General features: G+C 41.1%; 1 protein-coding gene across 5 annotated transcripts in view; it reads left to right on the top strand.

Moving 5' to 3' along the window:
* The window catches only part of tns1b (tensin 1b), a gene marked incomplete at its 5' end in the record, with an annotated part of 174,492 nt that extends 160,401 nt beyond the window's left edge, over positions 1 to 14,091 (top strand). For 4 of the 5 annotated variants that reach the window (XM_080038119.1, XM_080038118.1, XM_080038120.1 and 1 more), the window contains 13 exons: positions 2,236 to 2,331; positions 3,298 to 3,478; positions 4,111 to 5,165; positions 5,433 to 5,519; positions 6,901 to 7,029; positions 7,303 to 7,395; positions 8,540 to 8,617; positions 9,096 to 9,164; positions 9,291 to 9,317; positions 9,774 to 9,942; positions 10,365 to 10,433; positions 10,657 to 10,686; positions 11,156 to 14,091. In XM_080038119.1, coding sequence (XP_079894245.1) covers positions 2,236 to 2,331; positions 3,298 to 3,478; positions 4,111 to 5,165; positions 5,433 to 5,519; positions 6,901 to 7,029; positions 7,303 to 7,395; positions 8,540 to 8,617; positions 9,096 to 9,164; positions 9,291 to 9,317; positions 9,774 to 9,942; positions 10,365 to 10,433; positions 10,657 to 10,686; positions 11,156 to 11,294 — 2,222 coding nt within the window. In that variant the 3' untranslated portion in view covers positions 11,295 to 14,091. The remainder of the gene's footprint in view (positions 1 to 2,235; positions 2,332 to 3,297; positions 3,479 to 4,110; positions 5,166 to 5,432; positions 5,520 to 6,900; positions 7,030 to 7,302; positions 7,396 to 8,539; positions 8,618 to 9,095; positions 9,165 to 9,290; positions 9,318 to 9,773; positions 9,943 to 10,364; positions 10,434 to 10,656; positions 10,687 to 11,155) is intronic. The other variant, XM_080038122.1, reaches the window with a different exon arrangement.
* Between the last annotated feature and the right edge of the window lie 1,831 nt (positions 14,092 to 15,922).

Genomic DNA, 15,922 nt, shown 5'->3' with positions numbered 1-15,922 from the left:
ATATTTCCAGGAAATGGAAAAGATAAAAAACAAAACATACACACAGCCATCTCCCCAAACCTGCGCCCCCCCCGGTCTCACATACACCCCACACTGAAACAAGTCATGTATTACGTAACACAGCGTTTGCCAGCTCCAGCAATGACCTCATCCAGTCCTCTTGCCTATCTCCCCGAGGGCACACCCATAAAAGCAAGTCATAAAAACACACACACCATATTTTTAACACTCGCTCTGTGGCTTAATATCCCTCTTTCACCTCAAACTGGGAACATTGCGTACACAGTGTCACAGAGTAGTTATATTTTCTGAGATGAACAACGTTTTTTTTTTAAATTTTTGAATTCATTCTAACTGCAGCCACTGCAAGTGTAAACAAACCACCCTCCACTGAAACGGCATAGTGCACCGTTAAAAACATGTAGTTAACTGTAATCAGATGACTATCATTTTGCAGTTATTTTCATTTTTATTGAAAGGTGCATGGTAAGGTAATTAATTAGTGCACGTGACACCAGATTTGACTTGCCATTACACCCTCATTAGCAGTGTGTCCTCAAATCACATTATTCCAAAGTGTTCACTTACTGTAGTCTGCCCCGCACACACCAACCTTGATTCAACGTGGAGCATCTAGGTTGCAAGTTCAAATAATTGATTTGGATTATTTGGTAAGTGGAGGATGCACGTCTCTCTACCGGAGTTCCACTGTTCTACAACGTCAGCCAAATAAATCCCCAATCCTCCCCCAATCCCCGTCCCCTCTCTCTGCCCGAGTGACCCTTTGCCCATCACTTATCACAATCCTGCACTGCTTTGGCATGAGAGCCTCATGAGAGCAGCACTGGCAACGAAACAGGCATGATGTATTGTAGAGCAACACACACACACACACACACACACACACACACATACACACACACACACACACACACACACACACATACACACACACACACACACACACACACACACACACACACACACACACACATGTTGATAAAAAAAGGTCAACATGCAAGGAGACTGATTGATATAACCATCTTTTAAAACAGATAACAACATGTACCTTCATATATTTACCTATTCAGAAATAAACCAGTCTTTAGCCTACATTTGTACATATCCATACACTGACTAGTACATGCTCACAAAGTGATTGTGAGCTTACACAGACACTGCTGCTCTCTGTGCTGCTTCTGTCATGTGTGTGTGGGTTCCTGTTGCTACCTCATTTCACCATGGCTAGCACCCTGCCTGCCCTCCCCTATCCAGCAGTCTGAATGACCCAGCCATTTATGTGTACTTTAATAATTGTGATAGCATTATGCGATTGTTATCACAAGATATGTTCTACCGTCCACATGATTATTTGTGTTAACACTGGAGGGAAACGAAGGAGTAGTTAGCACTAGAAGTGAAAAAACAGATTCATGAAATGGAGAGAGTCAAGTTGAATAAAACACATTTCACAGTTATGCGAATTCCAGTAAATTATGTAAATATGACTAAGGCTCTTGTTACTCCTCGATTCTACCTCCGGTGTCAATTTAGCAGAGACTGTGTCAAAGTTAGTGTTCTTTCAAGGACACTTTGTGGCTACAATTGATTCAGAGGAATACAACTAAGTTAGCATTAATAAGACATAAAATAAATAAAAATGTAAAAGTTAGCTACATTCTACATCGCAAATGTGAAATTTTATCAACTGAAGGATACAAATGCCATCCTCCTGTAACTTGAAAAAAACAGGGGAACGTAGTCCCCTTGATGAACTTTTCAGTTTGACCCAGCTCTGCTTTGATACCAGCTTGTGTTGCACACACACCTTATTCTGCCAACGGTGGAGTGAGGTGGTGTCTCTGGCAGTGTGTCACAGTGTGATTGGTCACATGCATGCTTTGCCCCTCCATCAGAGCATGAGCACACGCCTCAAACATGTTGCTCTTGTGTGTTATTCTGTACTGATGCGTATATCCACTCTATATTGTCTTGACAGCTGTTAACGTATGTATTAGTATATGACTATAAACTTCAAGGTAAAATTTAAACCATTTAGATTGCCATTTAAATAACTTCTAATTAAATAGATATTATTACATTATAATTTTTAGTTTGTGGTTTGGCAATTTTTATTTTTTTCTCTAAAGAGTGATACATCATTGTTAGTTAGCAGCTGTCAGGATGGCTGAGCTATGTGATGCTGTGTGCTGATAACGGTCCCTCTCTCTCCAGGTCGGTCCCCTCCTGGTCTTGCCAAGACTCCACTGTCCGCCTTGGGTTTGAAGCCCCACAACCCAGCAGAAATCCAACTCCATCAAACAGGCTCAGGTTAGTTGGAACACCCAATAAGAATGATGACGTTTGATGGCCACTCCTATCTGATAAATGGAGAGGATGACTAGGCCACAACTAAAGCCACATTTTTTATTGTTTTCTAATGCTGTTCAAATGTAAAGTGTGATGACCTGAGAAACATAAAAATTCTATCAAATGTACATGGTCAAAAATATATTATAAACCTGGCAACAAAGTACCAACGATGCAAGTTTTCCAGGTTTTTAACATTTCTCAAAAGACAATAGTTGTGTGTGTAACTGAAAGCTTAAAGGGGGACACTAAACTGTTAAAATTAAAGCTATAGTGCATAACATTTTCATATACATGAATGTTGGTTACATTCAAGCCATCGCCAGATTAGTTGACTCAAAGGTTGATTAAGCCCATCAGCTCCACAAAACAGAACATAGGAAGAAGTGGAGCATAAGAAGTTACGCACTAGCGCTTTACATGAACATAGTACAGGAAAAAACCGTTGTTCCTTTACATAATTTTGTTTCTGGATTATCTCCAATGATGCACCACAGATGATGACATGAGTGAGGATGATGAAGGTAAGAGTGCTGCTATATTGCAGCAGATCATCATCCACCATCAAGTTTTTAATATCATCCACCCGTGTTTCTCTACCTGAAATCAGTTGTTATCCACCTACATATCATGTTCAGCAAAACCATTTAATTTCTTGTCTGAAAAAGTCACTTTCATAGCAACATACACTCAGACACCATCACAGGCATACGTCTACATCTTTTTGTATGTATTTGTTTTGCATTATATCACCCATATTTTAAAATGTGTTGGCTTTTAACAAATTGTACTTAAAATACAGTTCATTGGGACATAATTGTCAAAAACACAACTACAATGCTACAAAGCTAAATTGAATAAGAAATATAGACGATTATACATAAACATGTGTCTCACAGATAAACTTTTTTTTTCTCACACATGCAGCACCAAGAAGCTACGTAGAGTCTGTGGCGAGGTCTGCAGAGGCAGGTGGAGAACAGCCTGCGTCCCCCCGGAGCCTAAGCCCACCAGTGGAGATGACAGGCCAGCAGAGAGTTCCAGGTCCCTCCTCTCACACACTGAACCCACCTTTGTCCAGCAGCAGCCCCATCCAGAGCTCACAGGGGTGAGTGACATGACTAAGCATTTTTACTGTTTGGTCCAAGGCCAGGTGTTAGACCAGAATGTAGCCAACATGTAGAACAAGGCCATCTATTATGTCAAATCACCTTTCCATGTTTTTCCAACATTCATATGGGTCCGTGGTGTGTCTAGAGACTCCCAAATTCTGAGTGAAAAACAACCTTTCTGAGTAAAAAAACCCCAGTCGGATTTCTCTGACTGCAAGTGAAGAAGCCACGCCCTTCATGACCAACCTTAGCACTACCTCCGCCTTTGATTAGTATCCCCTCAGAAACCCCTGAATCTAACTGGCAGTCAGATTAAAACACCAGTTAGCTTCAGGGCCAATCAGAACAGACTAGGCTATTTGGTAGGTGGGGCTTGACGAGACTGAGCATTTCGGACAGAGGCTGAAAAGAGGAGATTAAGCAATCGCACTGTAAAATGTATACAATGACTACACCATGAAAATGTGTCTATAAAAAGTAACATTTTAATAAAATTATCTTTTGGAGCCATCAGTTGCTTCTTATGTCAATTGCTCGTTTTGTAAATGTTATTCATGATTTTTACTTTAATATTCAGATTTTCTACTTAACGACAGCTGGCTAATACATTTTTCCAATTATCTTGCAGTGACCACCACGTAGCAGAGAGCAGCGTTAGCACTCCGTCCCAACCCACTACTGATTCGGGCTTCCGCTCCCAGGCGACAGAGAGTGCCTACCCCACTCCCACCCCCTCGTACCAAGCGCTGAGCACTCCCACTCCTTCTTACCTAGACTCCAGCTCTCCAACCTCTTCCTACTTTGGCACTACTACCCCTACGCTGTCCCATGTCGGCCACAACACCCTACTGGGGAACTATGTACACCCTGAACCCACCCATCCCACCTCACAACCCTCCCATCAAATTCTAAGCCAGGGAAGTCCTCTTGCACAGCACAGGACCAACATGCTCGGATCGCACCACAGCCCCGTTCTCCAGCAGCGACCGATTGCTCAGAATTATGAGCAGCATTTTATCCCGGGCCAGCAAACGTCACCCGCTAATGGCTTGGAGGGCATGGTAGGGCACAATGGCAGTCCCATTCTTGGTCATCATCTTGGAGCTCACAGCAGCCCAGTATTAAGCAGAACAGCCTCCTTGGGACAAGGGTCTTCTCAACGGAGCCCGGTCCTCAGCAGACAGCCGTCCTTGGGCCAGCCCATGCTGAGTAGCCCCGTGCTCAGCCGACAGCCATCCATCACAAACACCCATGGAAGTCCAGTTTTAGGCCGTCACCCGTCTATATCGCAGGTGTCCCAAAGGAGCCCCAGTTTGGACCGCCACCCCATGCACAGCGGTTACACCACCCCGGACGAGAGGCACGGGAACCTGTCAAGGCAGAGCAGCTCCTCTGGCTACCAGGGACCGCCCACTCCCTCCTTCCCCATATCGCCAGCAGGCTTCCAGGACGGAGGCATGATGATGGGGATGGGTGGTGGGGTAGGGTTCCGGCAAGGAAGCCCGGCCCCCGGATTCCAACCCCAGCTTCCGGAGAAGAGGCGCATGTCCAGCGGCGATAGGCCAAACGGAGCACAGTCCTACGGCACGCATAACGGCAAGATCATGTCCCCGATGGCCGGAGGGAGCACCACGCCGAGCTACTTCCACACCCTCAATGACTTCTCAAGGTTCAACATCGCCGGTAAGGACAACCATGATCAAAAGAGTCATGAAAATATATTTGGGATGTTTGCTTTTGTTGTGCTTTTAGTCCATTGCAAGTCTAACAACCTCTAATTTAGCCACAGCTATACTCAGACAGCTGTAGTTTGGCATACCAACCGGATTTGAACTCCAATGCGCCTTGCACAAATTCACTTTAGTACATTGGCTAAATCACTTTAGCAAGTTTATTGGCTAATGTCGGGCACTTCAGTGATGTTCAGTGACATTATGTTTTATTCTGCAGATGGAAGTCCTGAGAGCAGGCTAAATGTCAAGTTTGTCCAAGACACGTCCAAGTTCTGGTATAAACCAGACATTTCCAGGGAGCAAGGTAAGCTTCTGAAATACTTTATTTCCATGAATGACTTTTAGATAATTATCATAACAATTCTTGCCCTTTAATTGCTACTTTGTGTTCAAACAATTGTACGTCTAAGTAGGTGGAGAGCTTCTTTTTATAAAGCTTTTTTAGTATTCCTCCTGGTCTCAAGATGGAGTCGGCTTGTTCAGTGTGTGCCAAAATGTTTAGACAATTCTATTAAGGAATGTTTCACCAGCAACCTTTCTTTTAGATATGAAAGAGTCACCCATATTCTAATATGTTACACATACTAATTATACAGATACAACTATGTTTTCCAGTTCCATTGACCAGTGAGGTTAACAGCCAACCTTGCTAGCAAGATGTATAAAAGAAAGATATTTATTTAGCAATATTTTGGCAAAACTATGATTTGTTTGCAACACACAGAGCAAAGTAATGAAGTGCTTATGTTACAGGTTTAGTTTGTTTGTATGGATGTTCTTGTAATCCTTTGCAATGGGGAAATAGGCCACCATTGTTTTCGGTGGATTAGTCTATTAAGGATTTAAAATGTGGTTAGGATGATTGAGCTCTTGTTGTTCAACTTTTGTGACATTTGAAGTCATGGTGCATTACTTCACACAAACAAGCCCTTACAAAACCATGTTTGAAAAATGGCTGCAAACACACAAACACAAACACACACTCTCACACATACAATAGTGAATATGCATTGAGAAAGAAATACACACTTTTCGGTAAATACACAGCTCTGCAATGATGTGTTTAGTTGTGAGGTAAATGCCTATTGGCTTCCCCAACTGCATTTTCTCATTTCCTGTATTGAGACTATAACATGTTAAATACAAGCACATGCTCCACTGCAGTGACATCACACATTCACATGCACACAGTTTATACTTAGTGTCATGCACTCCCAGGGGAAAAGCCACACCACATGGAGAGAATTAGGGAAACATCTGCATCTGTTGCTCATCGCATCCATCTTCCCTTTCCTAAGCTATCACATGTGGACAGGCTGAGACATCGAGCTAAATAGTGAAGTAATGGATTCTAAAGCTCTTCTCACTGAACAATGGAGTGTCTTAAACAAAGTGTCATGTTAGAAGTTGTAGTCTTAATGAATCACAGACTTGTCAGCATGTTTCTTTCTTTTTTCGAAGGGTAAGGACTTGATTTACCACTGGCCGCTCTTATAACATTTTGCTACATTTTTCTGTAGCTCTCCTTGATTCCTTGAATGTGGCCAACTCTGACACAATATTCTTAGGCACAGCGATCCTTTGTTTTGAATGCTAACGCCAGTATGCTAAGAAACTTACGGGAACAATTCCAAATAATTCCCATTTCCATATGAATGAAGTGAATGTCCACTGTTTTTTTCCAGCCATCGGCCTGCTGAGAGAGAGGGAGCCCGGAGCCTTTGTCATTCGGGACAGTCACTCGTTCAGGGGGGCGTACGGCCTGGCCATGAAGGTGGCCTCTCCTCCGCCCTCAGCGCATCAGAGCAAGAAAGGTAGGAGGTGTATTCTGTGTGTCACAAAGGTAATGGGGGGCAGGATGCTTGTGTACATAAATGGCTATTTCCAAGCGGTTACTAATGCAACAACTATTTATTTGGGCTGCTCCGGTGTTTTGTGCAGCTCCTCTTTCGCCCTATTTTTGGTCTTGAAGGGGTTGGGGCGGAGACAGAAACTAAAGTTAATATCTTAATGCCAAAGGTATGAGGTGATGTGTGTTCATCACGCTCAACCCTCTCTTTCTCTTTGTGTTTGTTTCATTGTTGCAGGTGACACAAGCAATGAGCTGGTGAGGCACTTCCTGATCGAGAGCAGCCCCAAAGGAGTGAAGCTGAAGGGCTGTCCCAACGAGCCTTACTTTGGTTAGTGGAAGCCTGCTAGACCTTCTCTGCCCCTCTGATATAGCCGCTAACATGAGCAGTAGGCTACACTGACAGCTTAGTAAAGCATTGAGAGGAATAGATGAACATGAGTGCTCCTTTTTTGTGTGTGTGCCTTTGTTTCTGTCAAAGATCTGCACCCCCTTGCCAAGTTCTGTAATGTATAATCTGTAATTATAGCATTGACTGAAGTGATCTAACTCATGTTCTCCCTACTAATTACACTTCAAGGTTGTATGACGTGTGTATGTGTGTGTGCGTGCTTGCGTGCCTGCGTGTGTGTTTGTGTGCATGTACTGGGAGAGAAAAAGCTTCCCTTGCCAAATCCAAAACTGGGGCAAACTGCTTTCTGTAAACTATTGTGTTGCCTCTCCTTGTATCTTCTTACTCGACCACATTTATCCCATAACTCAATTCATCCTTCCTTCCCTTGGGTGCCATTGCCGTTTGATGGAGTGGGTTTTTTCTACATGAATAAAATTGTATATATTTCTTTACCATTGTAAATCTAACTGGCCACATTAAACCAAATCCATCCAACCTTAAAGGCCTACTTCACCGATGGTAATATGAAGGCGTATTGAACTCGGAGATCCTATTTAGTATAAACGTGCAAAAAAAAATTGAAATCGGATCATCTTAGCCTGAGAAAAGGCAGAAAGAGTGTTTTATGGTCTCACTGTCTAACCCTACAGTTTCCTTACTGTGACATCACAGTAAGGGTCAGGAATAACAGGACAGCTGGGACAAGGGAAGACTGAGGGAAGACTGAGGGAAGAAAAACCTCATTCATTATATTATAATAGTTATTTTATAATGATAGAACGCTGGTTCCGTATGGGTGAAGTATTCCTTTAAAGTATAAGTTATGGAGAGTGATGGGCCTCGTGACAGGAATAGAACCAGGTTTTGTCAGCCACCATTAAAATTGCGTCGAAGAATGTTTACAGGTGTTGGGGAGTGCTACTAAAAAAAACAATGTTTTTAATAGATTTGATGTCACTTGAAGCTATTTTAAGTAATGTTGAAAAAGCTACACCATGCAAGTTTGCTCACAATGTGGAAAGTAGATTATGAAAACAAGCTGAGTGTTTTTTTCTGACTGTGTCTTGTGTTTGTTGGACAGGCTGCCTGTCTGCCTTGGTCTACCAACATGCCATCACACCACTGGCCCTCCCCTGCAAACTACTTATCCCTACGACAGGTCTGTGCATCCATGTGTGTGTTCTGTGTGTGTGTGTGTGTGTGTGTGTGTGTGTGTGTGTGTGTTCTTTAAAGGATTTAACTTGCTGATTACATTTTTAATCACATTATTTAATTCATAAATCAAAAATGTTCAGTTCTTCTAAATGCATTTTTTGCATGTTTTTTAAAGAATACATTGTACAATTAATCAGACAATTAACAACATATGACCAAATCATTTTGTTATAACCTTCGGAATAGTTCCGAGAATAACTAACTAATGTTGACCTAATGGCAGTTAAAGATGGTTCTATAGGAGAAATATACAGATGCAAACTGACAAGGTTTAGTCAAATAAACACCCAAATGTCCATTTTGAACCTTCTATTTACACAAGTATGAAATAAGACATGTTATGGAAGCAAAATAGATGTTAGACAAACATCTCAAAAACTTGAACGTCCCGGTAACGACCAGTGTTGCCTGCTTTTCTGCAGATCTCATCGAGGGAGCAGCAGAAGTCGCAGCACCAAATCCAGTGGCTGAGAGGCTGAAACAAGGAGCAGGTATAAACAACATCTTATTCCCACTGAAAAAAAGTCTTCCAATGACTCCAATACAACCATATCAACATGTCCTCCTGAACCATTCTATTCACACATTCTGACAACGTGACATCCTTGTTATCCCAGTGCAGGGGGCCCCTGCTGATTCCCATGGTAAACCCTGTGCACTTTTATTTTGGAAACCCTACATCTGGAATGTGCATCCTATATGTGTTTGCTGTCTGTCTGCGTCTGATGTAACCCGCACAAATGATGAGCGATTATTATTAATAACGTCCCTTGCGTGACCAGAATTCCCCTTTTTTAGGTTGTGTCTGTTAACATTGTTACCCAGCTTCTCGTTTCACGTGGAATGACCTGAATAAATCTGTTTTCTAAAACTGTTTGAGGCCCAGCTTTGTTCCAAGGAAGCATGCTCTCTAATGTAGAACAAATCAATATTTGCTGCATGAGCAGGTCAAAACAAGCATTACTATAACACTTTTGAACTGTACTTATAGTTTTGTCTTTACAGAATGGTGAATGAGAAAATGCTGAAAACATGTTTGCAACTCGACATAATACTTTCTGTTGTCTAACTTGGACATCTTCTGCTTTTCTTTCCCCCAGCGTGCAACGTGCTGTACCTCAACTCAGTGGACATGGAGTCCCTGACAGGCCCTCAGGCTGTCGCAAAGGCCATTTCTGAGACACTGTCTGCCGCCTCTCCGCCCGCTGCCACCATTGTGCACTTCAAGGTGTCTTCACAAGGCATCACACTGACCGACAACCAGAGGAAGTAAGTTATGAAATAGGGAAAAGAAGTCTTCACCAGATAAACATTGTATGACATCTGGAGATTATGTTGCAGACAGCGTTTTGATGTCTGGATAGGGTTTTGTTTTTGAAGAGCAAGCGTTGACATGAGTCATAAGCGACTGCTAATACAAGAATTAACAGATCAAGCTCTCATTATTTACTACAGTATTTCAATCAACAGCTCATTTGCTTTAAAAATCCATCTCTGCAGAGTTTCCTTTGGCATTTTATACAGCTCAGGCACCCTACCATACATGAAATAAAGAGCACCTTTGCTAACATCAGAATTAATAAACTTTTTTTTTACTTTTAAACTTATGGCTAAACAATGCACATTGTTCATTTAGTGGGTGTAATTTGGTGTGTCTGTAATCTCTATTGTGGTTTTTGCTGCTCTCACAGGCTTTTCTTCCGACGTCACTATCCCACCAACACTGTCACGTTCTGCGACACAGACCCTCAGGACAGAAAGTGAGTACAGAGACGTGAAAAGGGATTATTCACCATTACTACTCATGGCTCATTTTAATCCTCTGATGCAAACTCACTGAACAGTGCAGTTCCAAGAAGGTCTGGTTATCCTAAATAGCTTTTTTGTCCACAGTTTATTTAGAATAACTACTTAAAACTTAAAATATAGCAGTTCTCTAGCTGTATTCATCTGTTAACACATTCTCTCTTCAAATTGTCACAGGTGGAACAAGCCTGAGGGAGGCACAGCCAAGTAAGTGGATTTACAATATAATTTTGATTGGACTTTTTCTACAGACAAATGTGTGCGAAGGGGGGTTACATAAAGCACATGATTCAGTGTGTGTGTGTGTGTGTGTGTGTGTGTGTGTGTGTGTGTGTGTTTGTTTGTGTGTGTGTGTGTGTGTGTGCGTGCGCGCGTGCCACTGTAGATCTGCCCCTGTTCCAACCCTTCCTCTTGAGAGTTGGAGGCACACTTTTAGCATCCTCTCTTCAATTCTAGTTGATTAAAATGCTATTTGAAAAGCAAACTAACTATTTGGGTTGAACCCCTTTACATCGGACACATTTTTTACCACGGCAAATTACATCGCCGTCTAAATAAAACTAAATCTCTTATAACTTCAGCTGTCTATTTGGTATGGATGCCATTAAAGACCCGGTAAAACATTGCTTTTAAAGCACAAATAATAAACCAAATGAAATAACTCTGTCCCTTCCAGGCTGTTTGGGTTTGTGGCGCGTAAGCAGGGAAGCACAACCGACAACGTGAGCCACCTTTTCGCTGAGATGGACGCCGACCAGCCGGCCAACGCCATCGTCAACTTTGTGTCCAAGATGATCGCCGCGCAGAAGCGGTGAAGAAGCCCTCAGCGAAAAACCCCTGGCGCTTTAAAAAAAAATGCCTTTGGTTATTTTCTTTTTCCTATTTAACCACAGACACTTACTTTCTGTTTTGGACAATTTTTTTCCGCATTTTGTTCAACGCGCCTTCACCTTTTATTTTTCCTGCATCTTTTACATTGACGTATGTGTCTGGATGTGAGAGAGAAAGAGAACAGGATAGAGTTTGTGAGTGTGTGTATTTCTGCGACTGTGTGTGTGAGAGTTTGTGTGTGTGTGTGAGAGTTTGTGTGTGTGTGTGTGTGTGTGTGTGTGTGTGTGTGTGTGTGTTTCTTGCATGCATGTGCTTTTTCTTTCTTGGATGGACTCCAGAATGGACCAGAGGAAGTGCAGGATGGGACGTGGCTGTGTGCGACAATGGGACAGGGTGGTGATTGTGAACTCCCTGACAGGGCAACACATGAACAGGATGAGGGAATGACACTGTGTGTGCCAATGTTATGTTTATTTTTATTTTGTTGGCGACTGTTTCATTTCTATTCTATTTTTTTAAAGAAGAAGTCAAGTTGTATGATGTAAAAGGCGGATTGTAAATCTATCAGGCTTTTCTGTCCGGTCAACCAAAGATAAAAAAAAAGAAGGTAGTCAGGGGCGTGTATAGTGTGCCACTGTCGGAGGGTTGGAAGTATTCTTTTGTAAAACAAATATGGCTGCTTGATCAAAAAATACTGAACTGTGTCTCTTTTTCTGTTTGTACTGATACTGTAGGTCAATTCTGCACCGTCGCCACCTTGCAACATAATGTTTTCGGACATTTTTCGCAGCTGGTTAGAGGTCTGTGTAAATATTCTAGATTGCTTTATGAGTAGGACTGTTCTAGATTACATTTTCGGTGCCTGACTTTCTTTTTGTAATGCAGAGCTTTTTTTAAGAAAGAAAAAAAAGAACATAAAACTGGCTGTCTTCAATATGCAAATAGCCAAAACTTGGAAATAACGTTGTTCCACCACAGGTCCTTTTCTCTTTTGGATGCAATAGTGTAGGCGGTTATTCCCCTGAAGCGCAGCTCGAGTCTGACAATATGAGATAAAGCAATTGTTTGTGCATCTTTGCTATCCATGTGAACACAGAGGGATCAGTAACACGGCCACAGCATTAATCGCCTACACGCGACTCCTTGGTCAGACAAGAAAATAAAAGCATCAGCTTGCTCTCTGACAACACTATCTGTTCAGTCGGTGCAGCACATAGCCACACTGTTTTGCTCATTACTGAAGGGCTTTCAGTTTTCTGTGTTCAAAGTTTCCGTTAATAGAAAAACAAAGCTCTTTTTTGCGTCAGCCGGCCAAAACTGTTAACACCCACACCCTACCCAAAAGTAAGCTATACATATAAATATACATATATATAGATATAAATATATATATATATAAACTTCCAAACAGTGACTTAAGATATTTATTTTTTTGCTTTGTTGCATCTATGTTATCCTGTATACAATGTATTATAAAGTATACATCAAGATTACTGAACGCGAGAAGAAAAGAAAAGCTTTTTATTTTGGCTAACAAGTCGAGCGCATTGACATATATAAAGGTGTAAAGTGTGTGCATTTCAAAGTGTATCACTGTTGGTTTTTGAATGTTTTTTTTTCACAGCATTACATCCTCTTTGTTAACGTTTGTTTATGTTTTTTCTTGGGTTTTTTTTGTCAAGAGATGGGGGAAAATATTTTCTATGAAAGATTGTTGTCACTAAAGTCCGAATTGGAGTTATTCTAAAGGTGATGCCGATACAATTGTTTTATTAACTTAAACCTGCCTAGAAAATACATTGTCCAAGTTTAGCACTTAAATGTTGAAGTATTATCAGTGTGTTTCTACGTGTGTAAAAAGAGGGTATGGACGTTGACAGACCCATTTCATTTCATAATTGCGTGTGTGGAGGCAGACCAAACAGTCCCTTCAGTCAGTGGCTGCTGCCCCCATGTGGTGTTGAAAGATCACTACAAAAGGAACCACTTTTATTTGAATACAGTGTTTTAGCTGTGATTATGGCATGTCAAAGGGGACATTTCTGAGTTAGGTCATTTGGTCACTTAGAAAATCAACTTAAATTTGAATTGATTTGCAGCCAAATTTACTTTGCAAATGAGTTTTGCGTTCACATTTTAAAGTTCCATTTAAAGTTTGAGATGTAAAGAACATGACTCTCTCCTTTAGGCCTTATGCTCTTGGATCAGCTGGCAGCATGATGTAAACTAATTGCATAAGGGTTAGCTTGGGGGTTTACATTGGCTCCAATGTACTTCTTCAAGGAATAAAAAATACAGCACTTACAGGGCTTTTATATCTGACTAGAATGTTCCATTATTTATTAGTAAGGGCCTGCATGCTCCAGTCAAGTTGTTAGTCTTAACACTGCTGACTGCAATCTGTACACAATATCGTCAAGGCTCACTCAACCCAGCCCTGCCCAGAAAGATGCCCATGAGTAGAAAACACCAGTTATTGTTTTCCACGTGACGACTGTGTCTCGACTCGCCTTATGAGACAGAATAATCTATTTTTTTTTTGCTAACAAAATGCTTGCTGAGAAAAGAGGACGTCCTCTACTCCAAGCTGAATGTTTGCCATTTGTTTTTGCCAAGATGGAAACTCCAGCGGCATCTGCTCACTCCCAACAGATCAGTCTGGACTTTAGAATGTGCGTGAATGAGCTACTATGCCTGTATAGAGCTTTGTCTGTTTTTGGTTTGCTACATTGTATGGCTTTTACTATTTCTGATGGAAAAACACATTAAAAAGCAGTACAAATCAAATTGGGTCCTTCCTTTTTGTCGTACAAGCAATTTGGATTTGTTCTTACATAAAGGGGGGATTAGAGGTCTGAAGCAAGTTTGCCACAAAAGGGTTGGCTTTGTTTCTTTAATCAGTAAAATAATTTAAAAAATAATTTGATATATAGTATAAGAAAACAGATAACATAACAACATATTCACATCCATTTTAAAAGTATGTCCTATGTTGAAAATGCAGTGTACTGCACTGAAAATGTTTTTTTTTGTTTCTGGAAAATTTTAAATGTATAGTTAATTGAGCTCATGGCACAGAGAAGAGGCAGCCACAACAGAAAGTAGGTGTTATTTAGATATGAGAGATTCATCATGAATGCTAAAATAACTATAAATAACGACTGGCAGTTAGATGCCTTAAAGAATTTAATATCTCCTTAGAAGCTGAAATATGGTACAAGGTCGCAGTGACAGTAACCATTGACCTCCACAATCTATTCTGTTCATCTTTGAGTCAGAGTCGACATTTGTGCAATTCCCTTAAGATCTTGAGATGTTGCACTTACAATACGAGAGGTCAAAATTACCTTGACCTCCAAAATATTATCAATTCATCCTCTAACCAAAGTGTGAGTTTGTGCTAAATTACTAAATCCCTCAAAGTGTTCTTGAGATTTTGTGTGACCTTGACCTTTGGCCCTTGACTTCCAAAATGTAATCCGTTCATCCTTGAACTCATCAGAGTGGAAATTTGTGCATCGTTTGAAAAAAAAAATCCCTTAAAGCTGTCATGAGATGGGCCGGACGGACCACAACCTGAAAACATACCGTAATCTCTCCCGCCTTCGGTTATCTCCGATGCGGAAACCCGTTTCCCTTTTGAATAGATTCTGTTAATGAGGAGTATAATGTATGTGAGGAAACCACAATGGTACACATCTGTTTAAGTGATTCCAGCTTCCTTTCAGAGCCTTGCTTCACTGCAGTTAAGATTTACTTATCTTGGTAGCAGAAGAGGAACGTCTTTCTTGCAGCTGTACTGTGAGTTACTGCAGACTAGTACCAACTGACTTTTCTATTAAAACACACAGCCCAGTCTAGCTTCACCTACAGAGATCATTGGTAGTGCAAGCTCATGACATCACCGCATTAGCCTATAAAAGCTAGAAATTGTTATAATAAAATTTAACAGGCTGCAATTTTCTGTACCCATACCAGCTTAATAAAATGATGAAAAAATGCAGACTTTTAAAATGAGGCTACAGGAATGTGGCACTATAAACGTTGTCATTCATTTTATGTCAGTGATGTAATGAGGTCTTGAGGACTCCAAACTCATAAAATGAAAGGACATAGGAAAAGGCATGGGAATGTTCAGGAATACTGACCTTTTAAAGAAACTGTATTGTCTCAGCAATGGCATACATAAGGAATGACAGGATAATATTTCTGCTTTATGCTTATCCTCCACTTCATCTCTGTATTATATATGTGTTCTTACTTCATTCCATTCACTGGACAGCTTCAGTTACTTTTTACTTTTCAGATTACAATTTTCCACACCCTTCCTGTCCAGTATGTACACTCACCGGCCACTTTATTAGGTAGACCTGTTCAATGGCTTATAAAAACAAAAAGCTAATCAGCCAATCACATGGCAGCAATTTAATGCATTTAGGCATTTAGAAGTGGTCAAGACAATGTACTTAAGTCAAACCGAGCATCAGAATGGGGAAGAAAGGGGGTCTAGGTGACTTTGAACATGGCATGGTTGATGGTGCACGGCAGGATGGATCTATACTTTCATGTTGTTGTTTTATTGAAACTTTTATTTTGATGATTTTATCAATTT

The sequence above is a fragment of the Ammodytes marinus genome (assembly GCF_949987685.1).
Source record: "Ammodytes marinus genome assembly, chromosome: 12".
NCBI classification, from domain to species: domain Eukaryota; kingdom Metazoa; phylum Chordata; class Actinopteri; order Uranoscopiformes; family Ammodytidae; genus Ammodytes; species Ammodytes marinus.
The sequence above is the reverse complement of the archived record's forward strand: the minus strand, read 5'-3'. Positions and strand labels throughout refer to the sequence as shown.